This window comes from Aulonocara sp. 'chitande type north' Nkhata Bay, linkage group LG10, assembly GCF_057382095.1.
Source record: "Aulonocara sp. 'chitande type north' Nkhata Bay isolate Kocher_YH1m ecotype deep benthic linkage group LG10, A_spYH_male_GT1.1, whole genome shotgun sequence".
Lineage (NCBI taxonomy): Eukaryota > Metazoa > Chordata > Actinopteri > Cichliformes > Cichlidae > Aulonocara > Aulonocara sp. 'chitande type north' Nkhata Bay.
In genome coordinates, this window is record NC_141353.1 from 17,698,658 (window position 1) to 17,721,494 (window position 22,837).

A 22,837-nucleotide genomic window follows, 5' to 3' on the forward strand; every position below is an offset into this window, starting at 1 on the left:
TGAATTTAGGCAGGTGACATAAATGAAACAGTTTCACATGTGTAGCTATATTACATTTTAATAATATCAGAGTATATGGAAGTGCCTAAAAAGTTTCAGTCCATCAGAAGGTTATAGTTGTGGCTGCAAAAAGACTTCCGGTCCTGTAGAAGTCTATAGGAAAACAGCTTTCTGATATATATTTTAAAAATGTGCGTGTGCCTCCAGTGGCATAAGCATGCACCGTGCTGAGGTTCCAGCTTTTACAGGTTTTCCTTTTTGGACTTTCAGGGGTTGATTGAGACGATCTGCAAGCCTGGATCCACACTAAATTTCCCATGTGTGCTATAATTTATGCTTGCAAAAATCCTTATCACAACTTTCCTGATGGTATGCATATTTTTCAAGTTACAATTTTCTTCATCTAAGTGAACAACTCATTGTACATCATGAGTAGGCTGCAAACAAGAGCTGCTTGTGACTTTGTATTCTTTGAGTTGCAGTAGTTGTGTACAGAAATGTATGGAAAAGCAGAAAACGGGTGTCAACCTGTGGCTTGCAGCAAACTTACTAAACTTCACAGTTTTGTGCTTCCAAAAGCTCGGGGCAAGATTATCTTTAAATAGATATAAGATAAAAAATCAGTCAAAAAACAGCTTCGACACAGCTTCTGAGAGAGACCTTGCTATGTAGTACCAGATGTTAACAGCGCATCTTTTATGTCTTAGAGTGAGCCTTTTCTATAATGAGAAGAGGCCTTTTGCAGAGTTTCTAACACTGAGTTTCGCATTGACTCTTTTTCCATTGACTGAATAAATGCTTTTGGGCCAGTGTGCATCACTTGATGAATACAGATGTTATAGTAATGCGGTTTGGCCACTAGGCCAAAATTGCTGCTTTGGGATGCTGGGAAGGAAAATTAGGAAAATTGAGTGAAACTTATTAAAAGATGTTATGATTGTGTATTTACAATATGCAGCTAATAGCTTTAACATTTGAGCAGAAAATAAACGTTCATTTGATCACACTGAATTATTCTCAGATGTTTTCTCACATGTGACTCTGTAGAAACACCACCACTGCAGCGCTACTAGGAATTAGTGAGGAGACCCACATGCCATCTACATAATATATAGACAGTATTTTATCAGTGACTACTTGAGTATTTTATCAGCAGCCCTTTGTAAATATTTTGGCCAATCGATTTATGTGTTGTGTTGTGTATGGTTACGGTGCAAGTGAAGCATGTACAAGACTCACTCTAAATAATGATTTTGTAAAGTTTAAAAAAACACTAATTAAATTTAGTTAGAAATTGTGTCACTTGTGCACATACAAGTGCCATATATTTATTTTTGTGCTGTTTTTTAGCTCATTTGCAATGCTGACTGTGAAATATAACTGCGATGTAAACTTCCACAACTTAAAAAAAAGAAAAAAGTAGAAGAACAGAAAAAAAAAACATCTTTGAATTAATCTTACATGCTGTATGCAGTAATTGGCGATGCTATATATACACATTTACAAAAGAATAAAGGCACCCTTAACCATCCACTCAGTCCTTCAGTTGCACACATACCGATGAACCGATACTTTGAGGTGAGCTAAGCCTTTATCCACCCACTGATCAGCATGAATCTTATCTGGCTTGTTATGTTTTCCTACCAGTAGCCTCATTATAAGGGTAAGAGAGGCAGGCCGGAGACATGTGCTCGACTCTGATCTACACATCTTCTGTTCCCCCTATTAAAGAGTGCAATGGATTTCCTATACTGCTGCGGTAAGATGGAAAAGGATGATAGTCAGGTTAGGGTAGCCTTTAAAGAGAGGATTGAATCAAGAGTGAGTGAGACAGAGATGATACAGTTAAACACACGCAGCTGGATGCTGATCAGGAAAGAGGTGGTCTAAATTCATTATGCATTCAGACGCAGCGGGAAAATGAGAAAAAACTGTAGCGAAGTGTTGAGGGGGAATGTGATGTTGATCCTGTGACTACTATCACTGCAGCTGAGGATAGCAGGGAAGGAGGACGTAAGGCGCTGACAGGGTTTTAACATGAGGATTATACCAAATCTACCATTCGGCAGCAGGCAAACTCTGAGAACAACAAGTGTTGCTTCCTTCACTTGAAATTACATTCTGACTGGGTTAGTAATATACAGCTTTTTAGCATTGCATGTTAAGATGCGCCATAAGGAAACAAACACTGGAAGGACCTGTGCAGAAGGTCCGTACGAGCTCTGAGCACAGAAATAATTCTATAAAATGTTACTTTTCTACAGGAGGCTTCTCGATTAAGATAAAAGCTGTTCAACTGAGCTGTTTTGCTATTTTATTTAAAATAATGAGCAACTTGCCATATTTCCTCTGTCTTGATTGCCTCTGTTTATTCATTTTATTCCATACTGACTCCATGAATTTGCGATCAGGGCTCATGCCATCTGCTGCGGGAGCCATGTTCTTCTTGTTGTCGAGGATTGTTCTTTCTGGTTCTGACTGCCCTATTGTTGTCACAGTCATGCTGCACGATGAATTTGGGACTGAGCTCCAAAGCGATCTCATCATAATAACCTGAGTTATATAAAAGCCAAACACTTTCGAGTTCTGCCACTTTAATTTAAAAGTTTGGCTCAGATTATGATTCTTGAAGAAATGTATTTATTGCATAATCACTGCGAAACATCTATAAAATTTAAAAAAAAAAGGAGCTTCATTTCTGCCAAATATGCTTTGATACAGTTTGAGTGTTTTTATTAGGTATGCCAACCTTAGCTGATACCAATCCTTTCATCTGAATTATGATCACATCTCTGCTTAGGAAGTGACTGTTGTGTGTGTGTGTGTGTAATCATTAGCCAAAGATGGTAACTAAACAGAAAGGGATTATAACCACGGTTGAATAAATTCTTAGTCTTTGAGAAGCATATTTGCTGAGGCACGCAGAATGAAATCAGGTTATCTGCTCTCAAATAAACACTTTGCTTCTCCTCTCTGACTCACTTTTTGATCTATAATCCGTTCTCGCTGCCATAGCGGAGACACAGAAGATGATGGAGAAGATTTGGATCTCTTTAATGTACTGCCACCTTTCCAATAAAAGCAATGGCAAAGGACATTATCACACAGTTAAATAGCTGATTAATAATTGCATGACCTTGGGTTGTCTTTGCACTATATACATACCTAAATGATTTCCTTTTCCCTAGTACTAATTTACAAATCTAAAAATCTATGTTGAAACAAACTGTCTAATTTTATTCTCAAACAAATTAGTTTTTCCACATTATTTTTCAGTGTTGGGATAGTGATAAATCCCACTATGGCAAAACCCTGTAATAGAAATCCGAAATGAAAAAAACAAAAAACACATTTCATCCAAATACACAAATATGACTATTCTCAAAATAGTCAGGGAACAACAGCACAGACACACACGCACACAAAAGAATAGAAGCAAATAGATTAAAATATCCGTCCATTAATTTTTTAAAATAAAAGGTTAAGTCTCTTTTCTGATATTGGTTTGTCAGGTTGAGTTTGAGGCACAGCGGGAAAAGCAGCAGCAGCAGCCACCACTCACCTCGAACTTTGCCTTTTGAAGCCATCACTGAAGTCCCCAAGTAGGCAAGTGGGGTTGGACGGACAGCAAGAGAGGCAGATGTCAGAATACAGAGGAAAAAGAACAAAGAAAGAAGACAGAACAACTGATTAGATAACTGTAGGAAGAACAGCGTGTCTGCATCTGTCGCATATGTGCAGAAACAGCATTGTCTTTATCTCGGATGTCAGTCACAAGTGCTGAACCCCCACCCGCACAGATCAGTCAACCCTGAAAGAGAATGTCCTGATTTAGCTCATCAGCAAATTGAGACCTTAGAGTGTGACACCTTTTAATTAGTCGAGACACATCATGTGGATCATGCAAGAGTGCTTTTGGTTTTTTAACTGCCAGACCTACAGTATATGGGTTTGCGCAATACTGTACGTGTCATGTTGTGGATTTGTGCTGCCGTGCGTCATTTGACTTTGGGTAGAAAATAAAGATTTTGTTTCATAGTAATGATTTATATGTTTGGATGCAGTGACACATTCCGACACCGGTGAACCATCACATCATCCTGTGTAGGGATGGGTATCGAAAACCGGTTCTTGTTGAGAACCGGTTTCCACTGTTTCAATTCCTTGGAATTGTTTGCCATTTTTGCAAACGATTCCCTTATCGATTCCAGTCCGAATGACGTCACCACGTTGCGGAGCGTCATTTACCTGGCAGGAAACACGGCGCCTAAGCAGCTCAAACGCTCAAAAGTTTGGTTATACTTTACGAGAACGGATGACAACAGGGCAACTTGCAATACTTGCAAAGTAGATATTTCATTTAAGGGAGGAAACACTACGAATATGCAAACGCATTTGCTCACAAAACACGTGATGACCTTAAATGAATGTCGTGTTTTTAATTCCACTCCGGACTCGTGAATCTCAACCCAGCAGCAGTGTTAACGTTTGCACGTCCTCTCCCCTTAATACGGCAGGTAAATAATCAACTAACAGTGCATATTATGTTAGCGCGATCTGCCTTATTACAAAACCTGCCATTACTGTGCATTTAGGTGACCATGATGAGAGAGACAGACAGAGTCTGGCTCAGATGCTGGCAGTTGTCGCTGCAGTCTACCGGTAGCGTCTCCTTTCAGGCCAGGATAGACGGATGTCACCGAGCAGTGACTAAGTTTGTGGTCAAAGCCTTGCACCCATTTGCCACAGCAGATGCCCCCGACATTCGGTATGTGAATGTGTTTAATTGTAGGCAGGGACATTACTGGATATTCTTGTGTAATTGCTACAGAATAATTTATGTTATACTTTGTTATTGCTACAGAAGAATATTTCTTTTATTTATTTTTTTCCTGGGGACCCTGTGACACCCCATTGAAGAGCCGTAGGCTGTGGATCTCTTAAGATGTCACTGTTGGGTTTGTAAGGCCATGTTACTCCTAAATTTCTATCTTGTTCAAAGAGAAGATATAAAACAAAGTTCTAAGCTAATCGACCTTAGTGTTCTCTTTTTTTAAAAAGAATCGATAAAGAATCGAATCGTTAAACAGAATCGAAAATGGAATCGTAATCGTGAAAATCTTATCAATACCCATCCCTAATCCTGTGACTGACAGCGCTGTAATCAGCGAAGTAAAGGACATACAGGGATGGTGTCCAAACCAGTGTATGGCACACTATGGGAGTATTCAATTAGCAGCTTATTCAGTACAGGCCAGCAAAGCCATGTATGAAAAACAAAGGGAATAACAACATAGAGGACCTAACCAACACATGAGCATCACCTCTAAGACATCCTGCGGGTAAAAACACAGAGGAGAGGCAAATAAACAACATAGATTGTCTATTAGTGTGCGTGTGTGTGTCTGTGTATTTGCGTGTGTATCCTGAGGGAATGACTCTTATGCTTCACACACACTGCTTTGCCAAATTGATGGATCTATTGGAATGCCTCCAGTGAGCCTGAAAACGTGTACAGCTCTAAGAGACAGGGCCTGAAAAAGAATGAGGGAGAGGGAGAACAAAGAGAATCTCACTGCCGGTGCCGAGTCTGCAGGTTATGAAAATTATTGTGGTTTCTTTTCGATTACAGATTAATAAACTGCGCTCTCTGTCAATGACAAATATGGAAATTTCATACAGAATTTTTAATTCACTATCAGAAAGGGAGCAAAAAGTAATCCTTGAATTCGGGCCCGGAGATACAAACCAGCTGCTAAACAGTCCGTACACTCGCTTGACTCTCACTTTTGTTTATATTTGAGGGCCATTAAATCCTGATAGCCAATTTTCAGTGGCTGACAGAGATGATTACGCTTTGTTAGTACTATTTCACAACTTGCCAAGATGCAAGGTAGCGTGGGGAAGTGAGAATATGAAAGACAAAAGAAAATGCAAGAAAAAGTGCTACAAAAGAAACATATATGTCATATTCATCAGGCAAATGGACGCAGACACACACAGACACTTGAAATTTTTACACCTTGTTGTTGTGTCACCGGTCAAGAGGGAGAGGGCCCAACAGACAAAAGGGCAGTGGATGTTACATGTCTACCAGGGCTGCTTTCTACATGAGACTGAAGGCTTTGTGAAATATTCCTTTAGCCGTGTCTGACCTCTCTATATCCCTGCTTTTCATGCCTGCTGTCAAAGTATGAGTTCCCTGTCACAACTTTGCCTCTGTGATCTTTCTACTTTTCACTCATAACAAAGGAGGAATATACAGCGTATACGGCTGATAGGGAGACATAAAGGACAAGCTGCTAAGAAAAGAGAAAAAAAAGAAATGGAGGGAGACTTGTTCACTAGCATCTCCACACTTGCGTCTCAGGTTTACAGTTACCAGGCAACCGACACAACAGTTCTGTAAGTCAAGCTGAAATTGCATAAAACGCTTTTCATCCCGTTCTCTCATTCCCCCATTTTACCATGGAGTGAGCATAGTATCCCCAGTTGATTACACAATGGCCACCTATTACACGCTCTCAATACTTCATACTGATTGGAGAGAATCCACTAGAGAGAGATAAGGATGTAACACCTGAATTGGATTAAGTTTGGCTGTTTGTGTATACTGTCCACACAAAAGCGCTTCTTTTTCCATTGTTTCATGTTCAGAAGAGAGTTCACTTCAGCACATCAACACACCACTTTATTTATGAATATTTCTTTACCAGCACTTTTAGTCGATGGACCAAACCGAGGCTGCAGCAGAAATGGATATTCGAGAGGGCACAAACAGTGATGCTAATGGAATGTCAATAAAAATTTGGTGACAAAATAATTGTTAGTGGTGAGAAACAGGGAGTTACCATGTTTAATTAACCTCAACTTTGAAGCCACTATAAATGGGAGTAAAGCACAGTGTGTACTGACCTGGAAATGAAATGGAGAGGGAAAATGAATGGGAAAGACAACAATTTTACCACATCAGTAACTAGTATTTATGTGTGTATGTCTAAAGTCCCTTTTATGGATGCGGATGGGGCTTAACTATAAATATTACAATATTATATTCATGATTACCTAATCAAGATTGGATCATGACTGAAAAACAGACTGCATTATTCGGCAGTCTTTAAGCTCAAGTTATGCCTGAAAACTTGCATTATAGATTTCACCAGACCCAACACTAACTGGACTGGGGATTAACAGTTCTACATGACTACGAGCATAATGAACACAATCTAATTAGAAAACCATTAAATAATGCAATTACTATTACTTATATATATACACACACGTTGTTTACCCCAACACAAAACAAGCCTTTAATAAAGAATTGCTAAACAGACACCCGTTAAAGTATTTTTCACCACAAAGCTTAGCTAGCATACCAGTGGTATCCGTGCAGTTAGCTGAAGCAATTAAGCAGCCCTTCCCTTATTTTGTTACACTGCCCTTCTGATGTGTTTCTATCACGTAAATCCTCTCGGTTTGTCTGAATTAGGGTTTGGCCACGGTTTCAGACTTGTTAGAACTCCAGTATGCTTCTGTGTCTCTGCTGAATGTGTAACTAGGCATGATAGCCATAAGATAATAACACTGTCTGTATCGAGTCTCAACTGCTTTAATTTGGAACTTGTCTGCCACCCATGTCACTTCAGCTTTAACTTCATTTCATGGCATCTTGCGTGCACAAATAACAGTGCGTAGTAAAAATGGGGTCTGTCCTGCAGGGTGAAAGTAATCTGCATTAAATGAACTTCATGCTTCTTGGATACATGTTATATACTATTACAAAAGACAGTCATTAACACATCACGTCTTAAGACATTTGGTGGGTTTTTTTTTTTTCAAACTGTGTAAATATAACTGTAATATGAACAGATGGATGCACATGCATGCCATCACTCTTTCCAAGTATTATCTAAAGCAGGATCTTTGTCTAAGCAATGTGCAAACAATGACATTTTATCTAAGAAAATTAAAAGTGAGTGACTGCATGTTGGTGACACAGGAAAGTACTGAGGTGCAAGCAGGTTGTTCGGTGTCTCTGTATCCATCAGCAGGGAGCTGTCATGAATAAACTGTGTGATAGTTCATACTGAAACCACCTACTGTGACACACACACACACACGCAGGCATGTACATGCACACATACATAGCAGTGATCACAGTATTCCCTCGGGGTATAAGTCTCCTGGGAGGACGTGAGGAAGGATGTTGCAATACAACATCCTTCCTGTTTTCCTTCTCTTTTCTGTCTACATTCGTCTTCCTTCAACATATGCACATTCAGGAGTTTGTATCACCTCTCTTTTCAAATTATTCTGCCTCCTGATTAACCCTTTCCTTGCCTGCGTCTTACTCTGCCCTTCTGCATTGCCTATCCCCTCAGGCTACCTTTTTTCACAGTGGCAGATATATTCAGAGTTTGACAAGCAGTAAAAAGCCTATGGAGATCGATGTGTGCAGCGAGGCTCTCTGAGGTGTCACATGGCATGATGGAGAGTTTAGCTTATCTTTCGTACAGCAGCAGCTGTTTTGCCATATGTCTGATGTACTCCCGGCCCTTTGGAATCCAACCAATATTCCACCGGTGAGCAGATTGCTGTAAAACCTTAACACACTCTTTGTCACCTTATGACTTGGCTGTACATAGAACGATCAATCGTCACATACTCATGAGAGCGTAAAAAACATGTACACTGTGACATATTCATAGAGGGCCCTACACACATTCGCGGCTGTTTTTATTCAAAGCTAAATAATCAGCTTCAAAATAGCGATCAAGTGAATGCATTTGAATCTCATTTGAGTTAGCAGCAAATGCATTTAAATCCTATTTGATTTAGCACTGCTTTAGCTAAGGGCTGCGATTCATCTCTTTGTAATAAAGGATATGGTAAACAGTGTTAATAGATGGAATCAAGGTTACTTAACTCAGCTTATTGCCACCATACTGCCTGCTTTATTAGATCTGTCTACCACACCCATGTTTTCTTCCATTACAGAGAGACACACATCTGTTTGTTCTGTCATTTAATCTAGCATATTTGATTTCCACTCCTTAACACAATTACACATACATACTCTGTCTGCGGTTGAATCATGCGCTCATAAACCGAATGCCAATAAAACAGAGACAAAGATGGGCACACGAGGCACACATGTTAATGACACGTACATGCTCTTCATAACACTTGCTCCATCTTTAGATGATGATCTGTAGCGGTGTTTATGGTCCCAGATTGAATGCCTTCCAGATTTGTTTTTTTCTGAAATTGCAAAAAAAAATTATGAATCACCATCACCAGACCATGTGTGAATGGCACCAGACAACCTGGCCCCGAGAGCTTCTGTTTAGTTGCGTACATTCTGTTTGCCAGCACAGTGACCAACCCTTGTACGTACAGTACAGTTCAGTACATTACTTTAAAAAAATGTGTTTTTTAAACACTTTTATCTGCAAGGCAGCAATCTGAAGGAATGAACTTTGTATTTTGGCAGGAACATGTGAAATAGGCGGAGCAATTTATTGAAACACATACAAACATATATGAAAATACAGTATATAAGCTTTTACAAATCTAACAAGCTTTACTATCAATATTGGCTTTATTACTTTTATTAATCAGTATATGTTGATTTCTTTCATGACTCTTCAGGAATAGTTGAAGCATTATTGCTTCAATAATGTTGAGGTCCAAACAGTTTGGAGGCCAGTCCATAACTGATAATGTTCCACTGTGTGTATTTCTATCCAGGTATTCTGCACTGACAGTGTGTTCACTTTCATGCTGAAAAATGAATCTGCGGCAAATCAGATTCTTTCCAGATGGTACATGCATGGTAGATTAAAATCTGACAGCCCTTTTCTGTGCTCAGAATTCCATCTCTTTTGACAAGATCCCTAACACCACTGGCTGAAATAGAGCAAACCATGACAGAGCCTCCTCTGTGTTTTACAGATGGATATAGGCACCTCTCTCCTGACCTCTTTTGCACATACTAATAATGGTTTGAACTAAAAACTCCAGATAAGATCTGTTTCCACTGATTTTCAGTCCAGGGTTAGGGATAGCCATCTGCTGTATTCTCACCTATTTCACAAGGACTCAAAATTAATGAAAAAGGAAAATGTAAAGAAAACCCTTTCAAAGACCTTCAGAAAGCCTGGACAACCATTGCCCAAGACTATTGCTCAAGTCTCACTCACTGGAAGCAAAATATAAAGAAATGAGTAGTAGCTCAAGAATTTTTTGCACAGTGCTGTATGCAGTGGGGATTTAATAGAGGTTGAGAATTTAATTTGTGAAAGCCTGGGTATCTTTGAAAATATATTAAGAAATCTAAGAAGGTGTAGTTTTTCTTTCTCTACCTCTTTGAAGAACATATGCTGTGTTATTGTGACTCTGCATGCCCTAGAGGCAAAGTGGAACGAAAATAACTCAAGGGATCCACTACTTATTGATGATAGACCGCCACCTCTTTGGGCATCATTTCTGTGTTGGCACAGGTCGAGCACAGAGGTGACCCAGTAAAATGACATCCCTTTTTGTCTAAGCTTTTGGTAATTCTGTGCTTCTTATTTGGATCCCGTTCACATCACGATGTTTGTCTTCCCTATTAAATGTATGTCTCCACCTAATCACACCACCTGCTAGCTTTTGTGATGTGACTGCTTTAGTTGTGATGTGCTTTCGTTAGCTAATTTACACTAATACAGTACATGGGCAAGTAAAAACCCAAATAGTAAAAGTTTGTTGCCAGCTGCAACATATTTAATTGTACACAGAAGAAGAGTTGTGAGGCATGATGCAACATACAGTACATGCCATACTGATTGCATTGCAAATATTTAAGCTAGTTTTATTTGCTCCATTCAGATCATTTTTAAATTGTTTTTAAAATAGAAATCCACCTGATGTTTCTCTTTTAGATACCTGCATAACTGAGAGAGGAAGTAGTACTGACTGTATGATACTGATCGTTTCTGAAGTAGAAGCAATGGAACATGTACAGTCAATATATATGAAAAAAATGAAAAAGAATAATGAGACACGCGCCGGCGTTCAATAGATCATTAATATGTTCGTTCAACTGCAAATTTTTCCCACATAAAGTGAGGCTCATTGATTTTTTTATTGTGGTGCTGAGCACTTTGTTCGTGACAACTATGTTAAAACTGTGATAAAGATTTTGTACAAACATCTGCCACGCAATTAGAAATAACTTGGCTGACAGATGTTGTGATTCATCACTGAACAAATACTAATTTAGATCAAGTTTTAGCACAGAAATTCAACACAGTGAGAAAAGTCATCTTTAGTAATCTTTTGTCAGTGGTGGATGTGGTGCAGAAGGTGAGACCGAAAAAGCCCCACACTTTATTGTGTTATAAAAAAAATGCACACACTCTGGTCACAATCTAGAGTTAGTATATTAGAAAAAGGATTCAGTGGCCATGGCATCGTGTTTTTAATGTCAGGACATTTTGGTATACAGCTCCTCTGTCACTTGACTTCACAGCGGTTCTATAGGAAAGGTCACAGCATACACAGCAACACAAAACAACACATTCACTGCTCACTACAACTGCACACTCTTGCACATTTGGAAGCACACATATAACCTATGTAAATCTAAAAAAATACTTTGGTTTATGGTAAAGGTTTAATTCAGATGAAGCATTCTCGCTACCATAAATATAATGCTCTGCCTCCAGAACTAATCAGAAACATCAAGCAGTTTGTGTTGTGCAGAAATCTCTAGTGATCTTATTCCTTGGTTTGAGTAGTTTGATATAACATTATTTCATTTACTGAAAAAACTGTTAGACAAATAATAGGCCTGGAACTATCAGGTTTAATCAGAATGGAGCACACTTCTGAGATATTAAACATCAAAGACCTGACATGCCAGACTGCAAACAATAGGTTTTTCTTAAATATTTTAACTCAAACAGTTTGCCTTTGAATCAGAAGGCTTTGAAACATGGCTAAAACCAAACATTATTTATTGTGCACAGCGTCAGTAATACTTTTGGTGACAATCATTGCTAAATAATCAATTTATTTACAACTTTGAAACATATTTAAAAAAAGGCTGTATTTTCCCCTTTTACAAGAAGATAAACCAGCAGCACTTTCTATTACAGTTCAAATAGTGGGGAAATAAGGTGGAAATAAGACACTAATAACATGGAAATAGCCAACTCTTGTCACTCAATTACCAAATCAATATCCAAATAATGACCTTTTAACAGTGGTTATAGCTAAATAATGTCTGTAACTGTGTAATAACAAGCCAGAAACTGGCAGTAATAATGTGGAAGCAAATGCATGCATATGAGGCAAAACCAAATAAATCAAACCAAATAAATTCATAACTGAAAGTACAACATCTCTCTGTGATGTGAGTCTTTTATAAGATGCAAATGCACAGTGTGCAGCATATACTTTAACAAAGGACATCTGCCTCACTTGCATGTAGACTTACAGTGTAACTGCAATTAAGAGCCAGCAGCTAGCAATCATTGCCTCACCATTAAGGCCCAGATAGATGTGACTGTAATTACAATTGCATATTCCAATAAATTAATGTGTTGCCAGTAGGAAAAAAATGATGGGAAGAGTAAAGTTCCTTCCACTGAGAATTTGCATCTCTTGTTAATGTTTGTCAGGATTCAGACAGTCTCTAAAACTATTACTCTCACTATTGACATATCCCATGCTGCGTGGCAACTTCTGAGAATGGCAGGACTATTTTTAATGAGAACTGATTGATTTTGTGCGTTGTGATTTATACATGTTGATCTGTTATCAAGTCTGCGCGCAGTAGCAATCATATTTCTGGGAGCTTGTCTAGTGCTGTACGGACAGTCCCAACAGCAGAGAGAGATAAAAGAAAAGTGCAGACTTGACCAGGATCATATTCGAGTGCAGAAAGCAAATATAGCTACGTGTTTGCAAATACGCACCCACACACACATAGAGCCCATTAGTTTTGCCATTTAAAACCTTAAAGAAATTCCCCTGAACTCGAGAAGCACATTTCAATTTCCGCAAAATTCCGAAGGCGGCAACAAAATTATGAATCTCAGCAACAAGAAAAGTCAAACACATATTGCTACAGGATGATAGACACAGCTAAATGCATACATGTGCTCGCATATGCAGAAAAATGCAGTCTGTCAAACAGGTACTGTCATTAGATGATGGAGAGTCCAGCTCTAGCCTATAACTCAGCAGGTGCTTTCTGTTTCCTCTGCTTCTTCAAATGAATTGTTTAGAAGTTGAGGTTATATTGTGATCGATGCCTTGGGGGTAACAAATGACTTCCACCAGACAAAGCTTTGAAGTGGATTTGTACGCCTGGTCACCAACCTGTAATCTGCAACCATTTATCAAAGGGTGAAGGGACAGGAAATTTCCATGGAAAACTTCCAGATAATTCAAGCTCCAATTTTTTACCGCACGCAGAGGTGAAATCCCTAGAGGATAAAGAGTTACGTGGGAGTAATGCTTTATCCAGCGTCAGGTGCTCTCATTATTTTAAACAAATGGACAGTCCTACATTTCTGAGGGATCTTCTGTTTTGTCATTTTATCCTTACTGTTAGTGATTGTGTTGTGGAGTGAAGCTTTTATCCTCAGTGGAGAGGAACACATAGCGTCTGGAAAATGCCTCCTCCCCTTGATAGTGAGACTTTGATCAAAAATGTGTCATAGCATTTTGCTCGAGCTGAATTATTCAAAGGTCAGTGAACAAAGGCATGTTTGTGCTGTGTTGCCTTACAAAGGGTAGAATGATGGTAAATTGGCAAAGTGCTCACTGCGTCTCTGTAGGGAGCTGACCGGTGAGCCTCACCCTCAAGGGACCATTTGGCATCAAACAGCACAAGCTCCCTGTGATTGTTAATGCGTCAGTCATAGCCAGGCTGTTACCTCATATTTTCAAACCATCACCTTTATATACCATTCTATTTAGGGCATTGTGTTACAGTTGCTTTCCAGCAGGTTCAGAAGAGAATAGATTCTTAACAAGAGAGACTGAACGCTTCGGTCCTGCAGGGCTATTACACCTAATGAATGTTGCAGCTTGTGTGAGCACATGTGTGTGACGGTTAATATTTTGTGAGCTGAAGAAACATTTTTTGTTCTTTGCACACCATTGCATGTTTAAAAGCAAAAGTCAGTGTATGCGTGTGCATGGGTGGAATACAGCAGTGCAAATGGCCCTTTCTAATGATGGCAATCAGCGGGAAGAAGCCTAACGGAGAGTGAAGACGGGATCACGAAAAGAAAAAAAGGACTAAGATATATTTCAAGTCTGTGACTTTAGCGTTCTCGCCTTTGTATTCCAGTTGCCTGCTCTTATTTCTACACCCAGATCGAGACCTTAATGGTTTTAAGTGTCTTTTCCTTCTCCAAAAGTAGTCAAAAATGCATCATGTATTCTTCTATCCCTGGGCAGGCCACTAGAAAAGAAGACAGCAGGGAGAAGAGTGGAGTAGGAGAGAACAGAGGGAGGTAAACAGAGGTAAAAATGGCTAACCTTGACTGTGTGTATGTATAGTCCACAGATTTCATTACACTTCCATTATCCATCTGGTGTTTCTAAAGAAAAACTCAAGTGAGTGAGTGTGGGTGATGTGGATTCACATTAATCAAAGACAGAGCAAGCACACATGAGATGTATCAACACACATAAGACAGAGAGACAGAGAAATGGAACAGTTTTTAATGAAGCTACTGTAGTAAACGAAGCAGCGCTCCCCACAGGAGCTAAACCCCAGGCAGTGCAATTTACATAAAACCTGACAAGCTTTATTTTTGAAATAGGCTCATCTTCAGAATAGATATATTTTTAGGATGTTAAAATTGCATGCATTTCCATATGAACGTAGTATCATATTCAAGCTGCTTCTGACATGACTAAAGTCATGACTAAAGTGTCTACTTTAGTCATGACAATGCTTTTCCATTTCTATATACTTGTTAAACACACAACCCATGACAAACAGTTAAATTTATCATTTTAAATGTATTTATATGTATTTGGAAAAAGGCATTTTACTCTCTCCCTAATATCTTCCGACTTAGTCAGGCATTAGATACATGACTACCAGTATTTATTCATTCACTGGAAGCTGTATGGTACAAAAAAAGATGATTAAAAAGCCCCAAACTCAATAAGGAAAATAAATATCCAGGTGCTGACACACCTTGCTTCACCCATTACCTTCCAACCAAAGCTGGGAGCTATGAATAATTCCATTTCATGGCTCAGCTTATATTTACAGAAGAACAAAAGAAAAACTGTGTTCAATTACCAAAGACAAATTTGAACTCATCTGGGTCATTTTGAACAAATTGAACTGGAACTAATTCCTTCCGAGTGTGGCAATTGAACTAAATAAATAAATAAAATGGTGACTTGTTTGCTTTTTTCCCCATCAAATTAAAGTTGACCTCAACATGCTCTTATTATAGCGCTCCGCAGGCACAGGTCCATGGGAGCTGTGTAACTAAGGGGGTGGTGGGGGAAGAAGAAGGCGGACACAGGCACGCTAAAGTGTACGCAGCTTCGGAAAAGAAGGAACAGAATTCACGTGATAATTAAAAAAGTTACAAATAATAAAAAAGAAAGAAAAATATACACTCCATGTATCTTTTTAAACCCTGCTTTCATTTGTACCATTTCTCTCACTGTCCTCTCTCTCTGTCTTCTTCGCCCATTTCAAAGGTGCAAATTGGACACAGACAATTGAACATTACTATCCTGGGAGGTAGCTGGCACCATCTGTTAAATGTCCGCCCCCAACATCAGAGTGTACCACACAATGCGCCCAAACATCCCAGTGCACCATGATGCACATTTGTGTGGGCATGCACGTGCTGCTCCAAGTAAAGTGGGTGCAGGTACTGCATATTGTTTCAAAGATAATATGATCTGTATTTGAACGATACTAAAGGAAATTATTTTAATATCCAAAATTTATGAAATCTCCCCAAAACAAACAGTTTGTTACTGTAAAACTTTCTGACTTTCGCTCTCACATGTTACATAGATTCTGATATGAACTTAGGTTACAAAAAAGTATTATTCTGACCTGAAAGATTAATCAAGATAATATGATAAGAGTAAGGAACAAAGAAAAAAAATACATACAAACAAGCTTCCTTGTAGTTATACCTTTGGCTGGAACTTGTCAGTAGTTACCCACTAATTGTGGTCCACTTCTTGCCAAATGGGCGCAATTGTTCACGGCTGATGGAAAGTTTATATAAATACGAAGCATTCACTGCATTCCACGAGATTCCCAACAAAAACCCAATTATTTGCTGGGGCTGGATTGTGATAGGTTTTCCACACAAATAATGAGGAAGAATGCCTATGTGAATTTATAAAAAGCCTTAATGTTCCTCTCTCTCTCTTGTGCTCTCCCTTCCTCTAACACACATGGCTGATTAGCAGTTGGCATTTTGTCTTGGCCATGTGCTAAATGACAGCGGCAACATTACCATCTCAAAGATGCTCTCCTTGCCCAGTTAATGGTCAGGACACAATGGGTGCTCAAACACTTGATGGATCATTGAAGGATTATGCGATTTGGCTTTGAGCCCGTCACGTCACGCAAGTGTGCGTGTGAATGCACGTGGCTATGTGTCTGAGTGTGTATGTGAAACAGAGAAAGAAAGAGGGATTCTGTATCCTGTATCCTCCTACAGACCTCTCAATGGGAGCAATAATGTCAAGGAGCTGCAATGTCATATCCATCAGAGCTGACTTTCTGTCAAGTCCAGACAAAGGTGTTGACACCTCAACACCACACAGTGAGTGAGTAGACCATTCAAATGTCAGTTACCTGACACATAGCCATGCTCTCATAGATGGGTGGCAACCTGTGATTGTCAGTTGGTAACTCTAGAAAAAGGCCACTGCATATATAAAGTCTAAAATAAATCCACAGAGGTTTACTGAATGAATACGTTTTCATCCTCTGAGGTAAGCGCTCACTTGGTACAATCCCACCTGTCAACCGTAGCAAATCAGCCATCACGAAAATGACAAGGTTATTGCTAAAGCACAATGGAGTCGCGTTTGGATTGTTCAGTTAGGTGTGAGTTTGCCAAACTTCATTACTGTTTTCAGGATCTAATAAAAGTTATGCTTCAGTTTATTGTTTAGAGAACTGAATTACAAGGTTTCACACCTTATGTGCAAAATTTCACACTACTCCCACTAAATCTTTTACCATATCAAAAAAGAACTGTATCTATTCCAATATATGCATGAAGGCATTGTCTAAATTCTACAGTTATTGTCTTGTATTTCTTTTAAGTGGATAAAATAGACCAAAATTCAAATTTATCCTGACTTGTGGTGCAGCCAGGCTTTAATGACACACGTAGACAGATGTATGCGAATATCTGCATAAAATACACATGTACAATCTATTACAGTGATTATGGTGTTAAAAAGAGGCACTGATAAATAATATCCTCTTTAGACAGATGCTTTTTTTAAACTTTTAAAGCGGTCTAGTGGTTGATTGACTGATGAACTATAAAGAGAGCAAGAGAGAGAGTTGAGAGGTAGAAGTTTTCCAAAAGCAGGAGTTGGGTTTGTGGGATAATCTCTGTAATCTTTCAATTACCTAAAGACAAATAAACTGTGATGGTGTGGCCAAGCAGCCAAGGACACCACAGACCACAGACAAGATGACCTTAGAAAGACACTTCTCTATAAAAACACATACAGTAGCTTTTTACGCACATCTCTATCTGCTGAAAATATAAATAAAACGTTTTCCGATAGGTTAATTTTAGGACAAGTAGTGTTTAAAAAGCATAGCTGGTTAACTTAACCGTACCAAAACTGCCATAATTGTTCAATTCTTATAAAGAAGCAGCGCGGTTTAGCTGTCATTTGTGATTTTTGCACTGCTGATGATGACTTGTTTGTTTTGTAAAGTTTACAACCAGATGTTGCTATATTTGATATAGAGGAGTCTACGCTCGGTGTTGCAGATTAAATCTGTCTGTAAAAAAAGCACCATGTTTTCCCAAATTCTTTTCCTGGTGATATACTCAGAGCAAAACTAAATTTCAGCTGAGAAAATATGGCATATAGGCAAGCCTGTTGAGTAAAATTATTCACACTTGTTTCTAATGGTGTTATATAACCATTACACTTCACAGTGCACAGGCTCCATGGCATGTAATATTGATACCAAGAACTGAGACTGCCATTCTTCAGAAAATGAAACCAAAGCTAATGCGAGCTGTTGACGTGACCGGCAGTTATGCCTTTTTTCTTCTGACCTCGTGGTTGTATTTCTAGAGTGTGGAACAGCTGAATACCTGGACATTCAACACTGTATTGCTTACAGCAACTTAACCGCAATATTTATAACTATAAACAACACATTCCTCAGTTATTGACATTATTATTCATTATTGTAAACTAAATGTAATATAAATATAATAACAAAAATGTTCTTTATTGTAATATAAAAAATAAAAAGGTTAATAATTGTTATTTTGATGTTAAACTTTAGCTTTTTTAGACATCGAGTCTCCTTGTGATTTTAGTTTATTCGTTTACATTCACCATGCAATAGCTCAAAAAAAATGACAGCATATAAAGAAAAGATGGTTTGTTATGTTTTGACATGATTTAAAATGTTGATATTGATAACCTCACTACTGTTTCAGTACTTATTACAGCTTCACTCCAGGTTTTCATTTTCATTATTCTTTATTTTTTCTCTGTGATGACAGTGATGACTCCTGAGAAGATTTTCGTCAAACTTTGAGAACTTTATGTTTTGTCAATTGTTAATTTTTATTAGTCGTATTAACTTAAACCCACATAACGTTACACTGGATTAGTCAACCGCAACATTACGTAGAGGCACCAACTGCATTAATATTTATTTATATACAAAGTATATCTTTAATTTTTAACAAAAATATATTAATTCAAGACACACCCAATACTTTTAGTGTAGAAAAGCTGATCAAGGTTGAATCTGACAGCCTCATGTAAGCAAAGCACATCTGTAAATACGCATGTTGATGCCATTGTTATCACCCTGCACATCTTACGTAATTGATCTGACACCTTATATCTATGGTAATAATATGATGGGTAATTGTATGAAAAGAGGAGGAGCACCTTACATGTATAGATAAGTTGGAAGCCTCTTCAGGTATCAGTATGACAGAAATTGAAGCGCACAGGCACATAAAGAAACAAATAATGTTAACTACTAAGCTTACATTACTTTGTTCTTGGTTTCTATCTCACATATGGGAGATCATAACTGCTGTAAATGTCTGTCTCAAGCACATAACTTCAAGCTTTAAGTAGCAGTCAAGTAGCAGTCAAATAAATCTTTTTTTAACGGCCCTTTAATATCTACTGTGTTTATTGCTGTCTGCTGCAGCTGAACTCAGGTGCGCTGCAAGAACTGAGAAAGGTGAACTAATGATCTGAAGTCAATAGGAATGGTGGAAAATGGGCAGGAAATTGTGTATTTAATGTGGATAAATGTCTGATTTTTGTTGACATTTTCCTGCACGTCTCTAAAATGTCTTGTAAACAGTCAAATGACTTAAAAATACCAAGGAAACAAACGGCAGAGCAACACGCATGTCTGGTCAATCCTCGACTAAATGAGCTGTAAGACGACAGGAAAGAGTTCATGATGGTTATTTTTCCATTATTTGCAAAAGGATGAAGCCAAATTTGAGTATGTGAGTGTAGACATTGTGTGATGGGCTAACGATGGGCCTTTATCTATATGGAATTTTAATGTGACAGTAATTTTAAAACTGGGTGTCAGTTTAATCAGATCGATATAGGAGGAATATTCAACACTTGTTTACTTAATCTTTTTGCCGCCTTTAACCATGTGGGACAGGTTGATTTCTAGATATTAAAAATAATAGAAAATACATGCACTTAGTCATATTTTTTCTGATTCCTTAACCCAACTGTAAAATTTAACAACAAGTAAACTTGAAGTCAAAGGAGCTTGCAAAGAAAAGCGTCTGGACTTCTTTAAGTTACTTGAAGACGTTTCACCTCTCATCCGAGAAGCTTCTTCAGTTCTAAGGTCAAATGGTGGAGAGTCCCAGATATAAATATAGATATGACAGTGACACTCTTGTTTCTATTGGTATACAATGTACTCACAATTCGAAATTTTAAAATTTGAATTTGAATTTAAACCTAGTGGGAGTGACCCCCCACAGAGGGACAAAAGGACCCCTTGACGATCCTCTAATCGCTTGAGCCAAGGTGTGAAACTGGGTGTGGGTCCCAATCAGCCAGAGTTTCGGGTGTGTTCATTGTGAAACCTGGCCCCACCTTATCATGCGAATTCCTGAGGTCAGATGGCCCAGGATGTGAGTGGGCGTTAAGGCGTCTGGGAAGGGATCTCAAAACTGGATTATAGATGGCAGAGAGTTGGTGTCGTAAACCCCCGCCTCTGTTCAAAGATGGTCGCTCACTGTGAGCGACCATCTTTGAACAGAGATCAGTAATTTCTTCTTTTCTTTTGTTGCTTTGTGTTTGTTTCATGTGTAGAGAAAAGGATGTATATTGCACGAGGTCCTTGCTGTTCAAGATATAAAAGAAATAAAATCTAATGAACCTTAGATTGGGCTACAGCAAAAAAAACATTTTAACTCAAATTAACCAAAACCAAAAAAAGAATGCAAACAAGAGCCCATTAGGCTCCAAATAATCTAAAGACATTAAAGGGATTTAATATCTTAAAGATCTCTGCTACTTTTACTGCTTAAAGGGCAACAAGCGACCTGTGGAAGAAAGAACAGGGACATTTATGATGCTGTTGCCCTCAAAGAAGGACAACTGAAGGCCATGATTAAATATCTTTCCTGTTTTAATGGATGTAGTAACCTCCTACATCAGCACACTTCCACTTAGACCTGCCTGTTAGTCTCAGTTGGCTGCTCCTTCCTCCCCTAGGAAAAACTCCATAAAACACAAGACATTTATTTAGGGGAATACACACATGCATCCGTGTGCATCCATGCATGCTGAAAGTGCGCGCACACACACACACACACACACACACACACACACACACACACACACACACACATTAATGAAGACAGACATTCCACCACAGAGAAATAGAGATTTTTGAATTTATTTCTGTCTTAGCAAGAGCAGTGCCATTGAAAACTGGTTTGTAGCGGCACATTTCAAAAGAGTAATGTAGAAGTATATGTGTATGCTGAAGTAAGTAAAACGTCAAAGAAGCACAAGGCTTTTCCACAGTTAGAATTTGTAAGAATGGACACGTTTTGTCATTAATATATACATAAATATTGACATTAGATGATTCTCAGACTCCAGGAAACTATTCAAGGCATTTCAGTCCTGCGAACCTTGAGGGAGCAAAAGCTTTTACTATTTAATGTGTGTTTTCTGTCTGCATAAATTTTAGTGCATAGTTCTGTAGGATACCCCCAAAAAACAAATCAAATAATAATGATAACACAGTGTTGTTGTTTCTGTTGCACAAAATGTTCAACGGTAGCTTGTCTTGAGCATGCATTGTAAATGCTGAGGAAAATCCTGCCTTTGAGTTGTATTGATTCCAGGGCTCCAGTCCACTGTGTGTCTGCGAAAGCACCAGTATGTGTTTGTGTGGAAATGTGATTGTTTATATTGTTGTGTATGTGTGTGTCCTCTGCATCGATCCCCCACTTTGTTCCAATTATCAGTATGGTTTTGGGGCCTAATAGTACTATTCACACAAGCATTAGAGCAACAGAGGCAACCGCATCTGAGAACGGAGGCTTAAGGGAGTAGGCGGTAGAGAGAGGCGGAAGAAGCAGAAGACGCAAAGCTGAGAGAGAAGGACGAGAAAGCATGATGCAATAAATAAATAAATATTTCAAGTTATTTCTGTGCACCTGTTTTTCCATGGTTAGAAGAGGAATCCCTCGGCGGGTTTCTATGCTACAAAAAAGCACAATGCGTTCCTATCTGATGGTGAGTTATTCAATTGGACAATATACATTTTTTATATACACTTCTGTCTTCCACTATATGAAATCTGACACAGAGGTTTCAAAATAGGCACACAAATCCTTTGTTATACAGGAGAACTTGCTATGCTTTTAGTCTTTTGAAAATGTTTTTAAGGGCTTACTGATGACTCCAGTTTATTTTCCACAGATCATCAGCTACAGTCACATGATATGACATTAACAAAGGGCTGCAGTTATGACTGCATTAGGGACTTTTTCAGTAAGCACTAGAGATGGAGACATTCAAAGTACTCATTTTAAAATGATGTGTTTTGAGGTTACAGAGCTCAAAGTAGTCTTCAGCACAGCCAGTAAGCCTGAAATTGTCTCAAAACTGTGATTTCCATAAAATCACTTCTGCCTTTTTCCCTTGCGATATTAGTTATTAATGCTTATGCGCATGTGCCTCGGTGACTGGTCTTCTCTCCAGGTTGCTGATGGACACCCACAGTGTGGATTAGCGTTGTTACAGATTGATTTTTTTCCCCTTCGTCTATATTTGTGAGTGTATTGAACATGTGTGAGTGTGCAGTTCCTCTACAATCATGAATTACTCATAAACGCTAGGCTCTAGGTCAACAGAGTTGATAGATAGAGCAGCTATTGATCACTTTCCCAGTTATGATAACTGGTCAACAATAGAGTTTACAGCAAGATGGGAGATTACAAAAAGTCAAAGAAGCTAACTCTGAACCTTTAAGCTAGCGTTAGAGTTGTGATTATATTGGTGATTGAAAATTAAGCACTGTCCTACACTATATGAACAAAAGTAC

At 38.6% G+C, this 22,837-nt stretch overlaps 1 protein-coding gene across 4 annotated transcripts in view; it reads right to left on the reverse strand.

Annotated features, from left to right (window-relative positions):
- cadm2a (cell adhesion molecule 2a) overlaps positions 1-22,837 on the reverse strand; it is a 212,279-nt gene that overhangs the window by 64,918 nt on the left and 124,524 nt on the right. For 2 of the 4 annotated variants that reach the window (XM_086308768.1, XM_086308770.1), the window contains exon 2: positions 3,563-3,589. The exons of the other annotated variants lie outside the window; for them this stretch is intronic. In XM_086308768.1, coding sequence (XP_086164894.1) covers positions 3,563-3,589 — 27 coding nt within the window. The remainder of the gene's footprint in view (positions 1-3,562; positions 3,590-22,837) is intronic. 4 annotated transcript variants of the gene reach the window in all.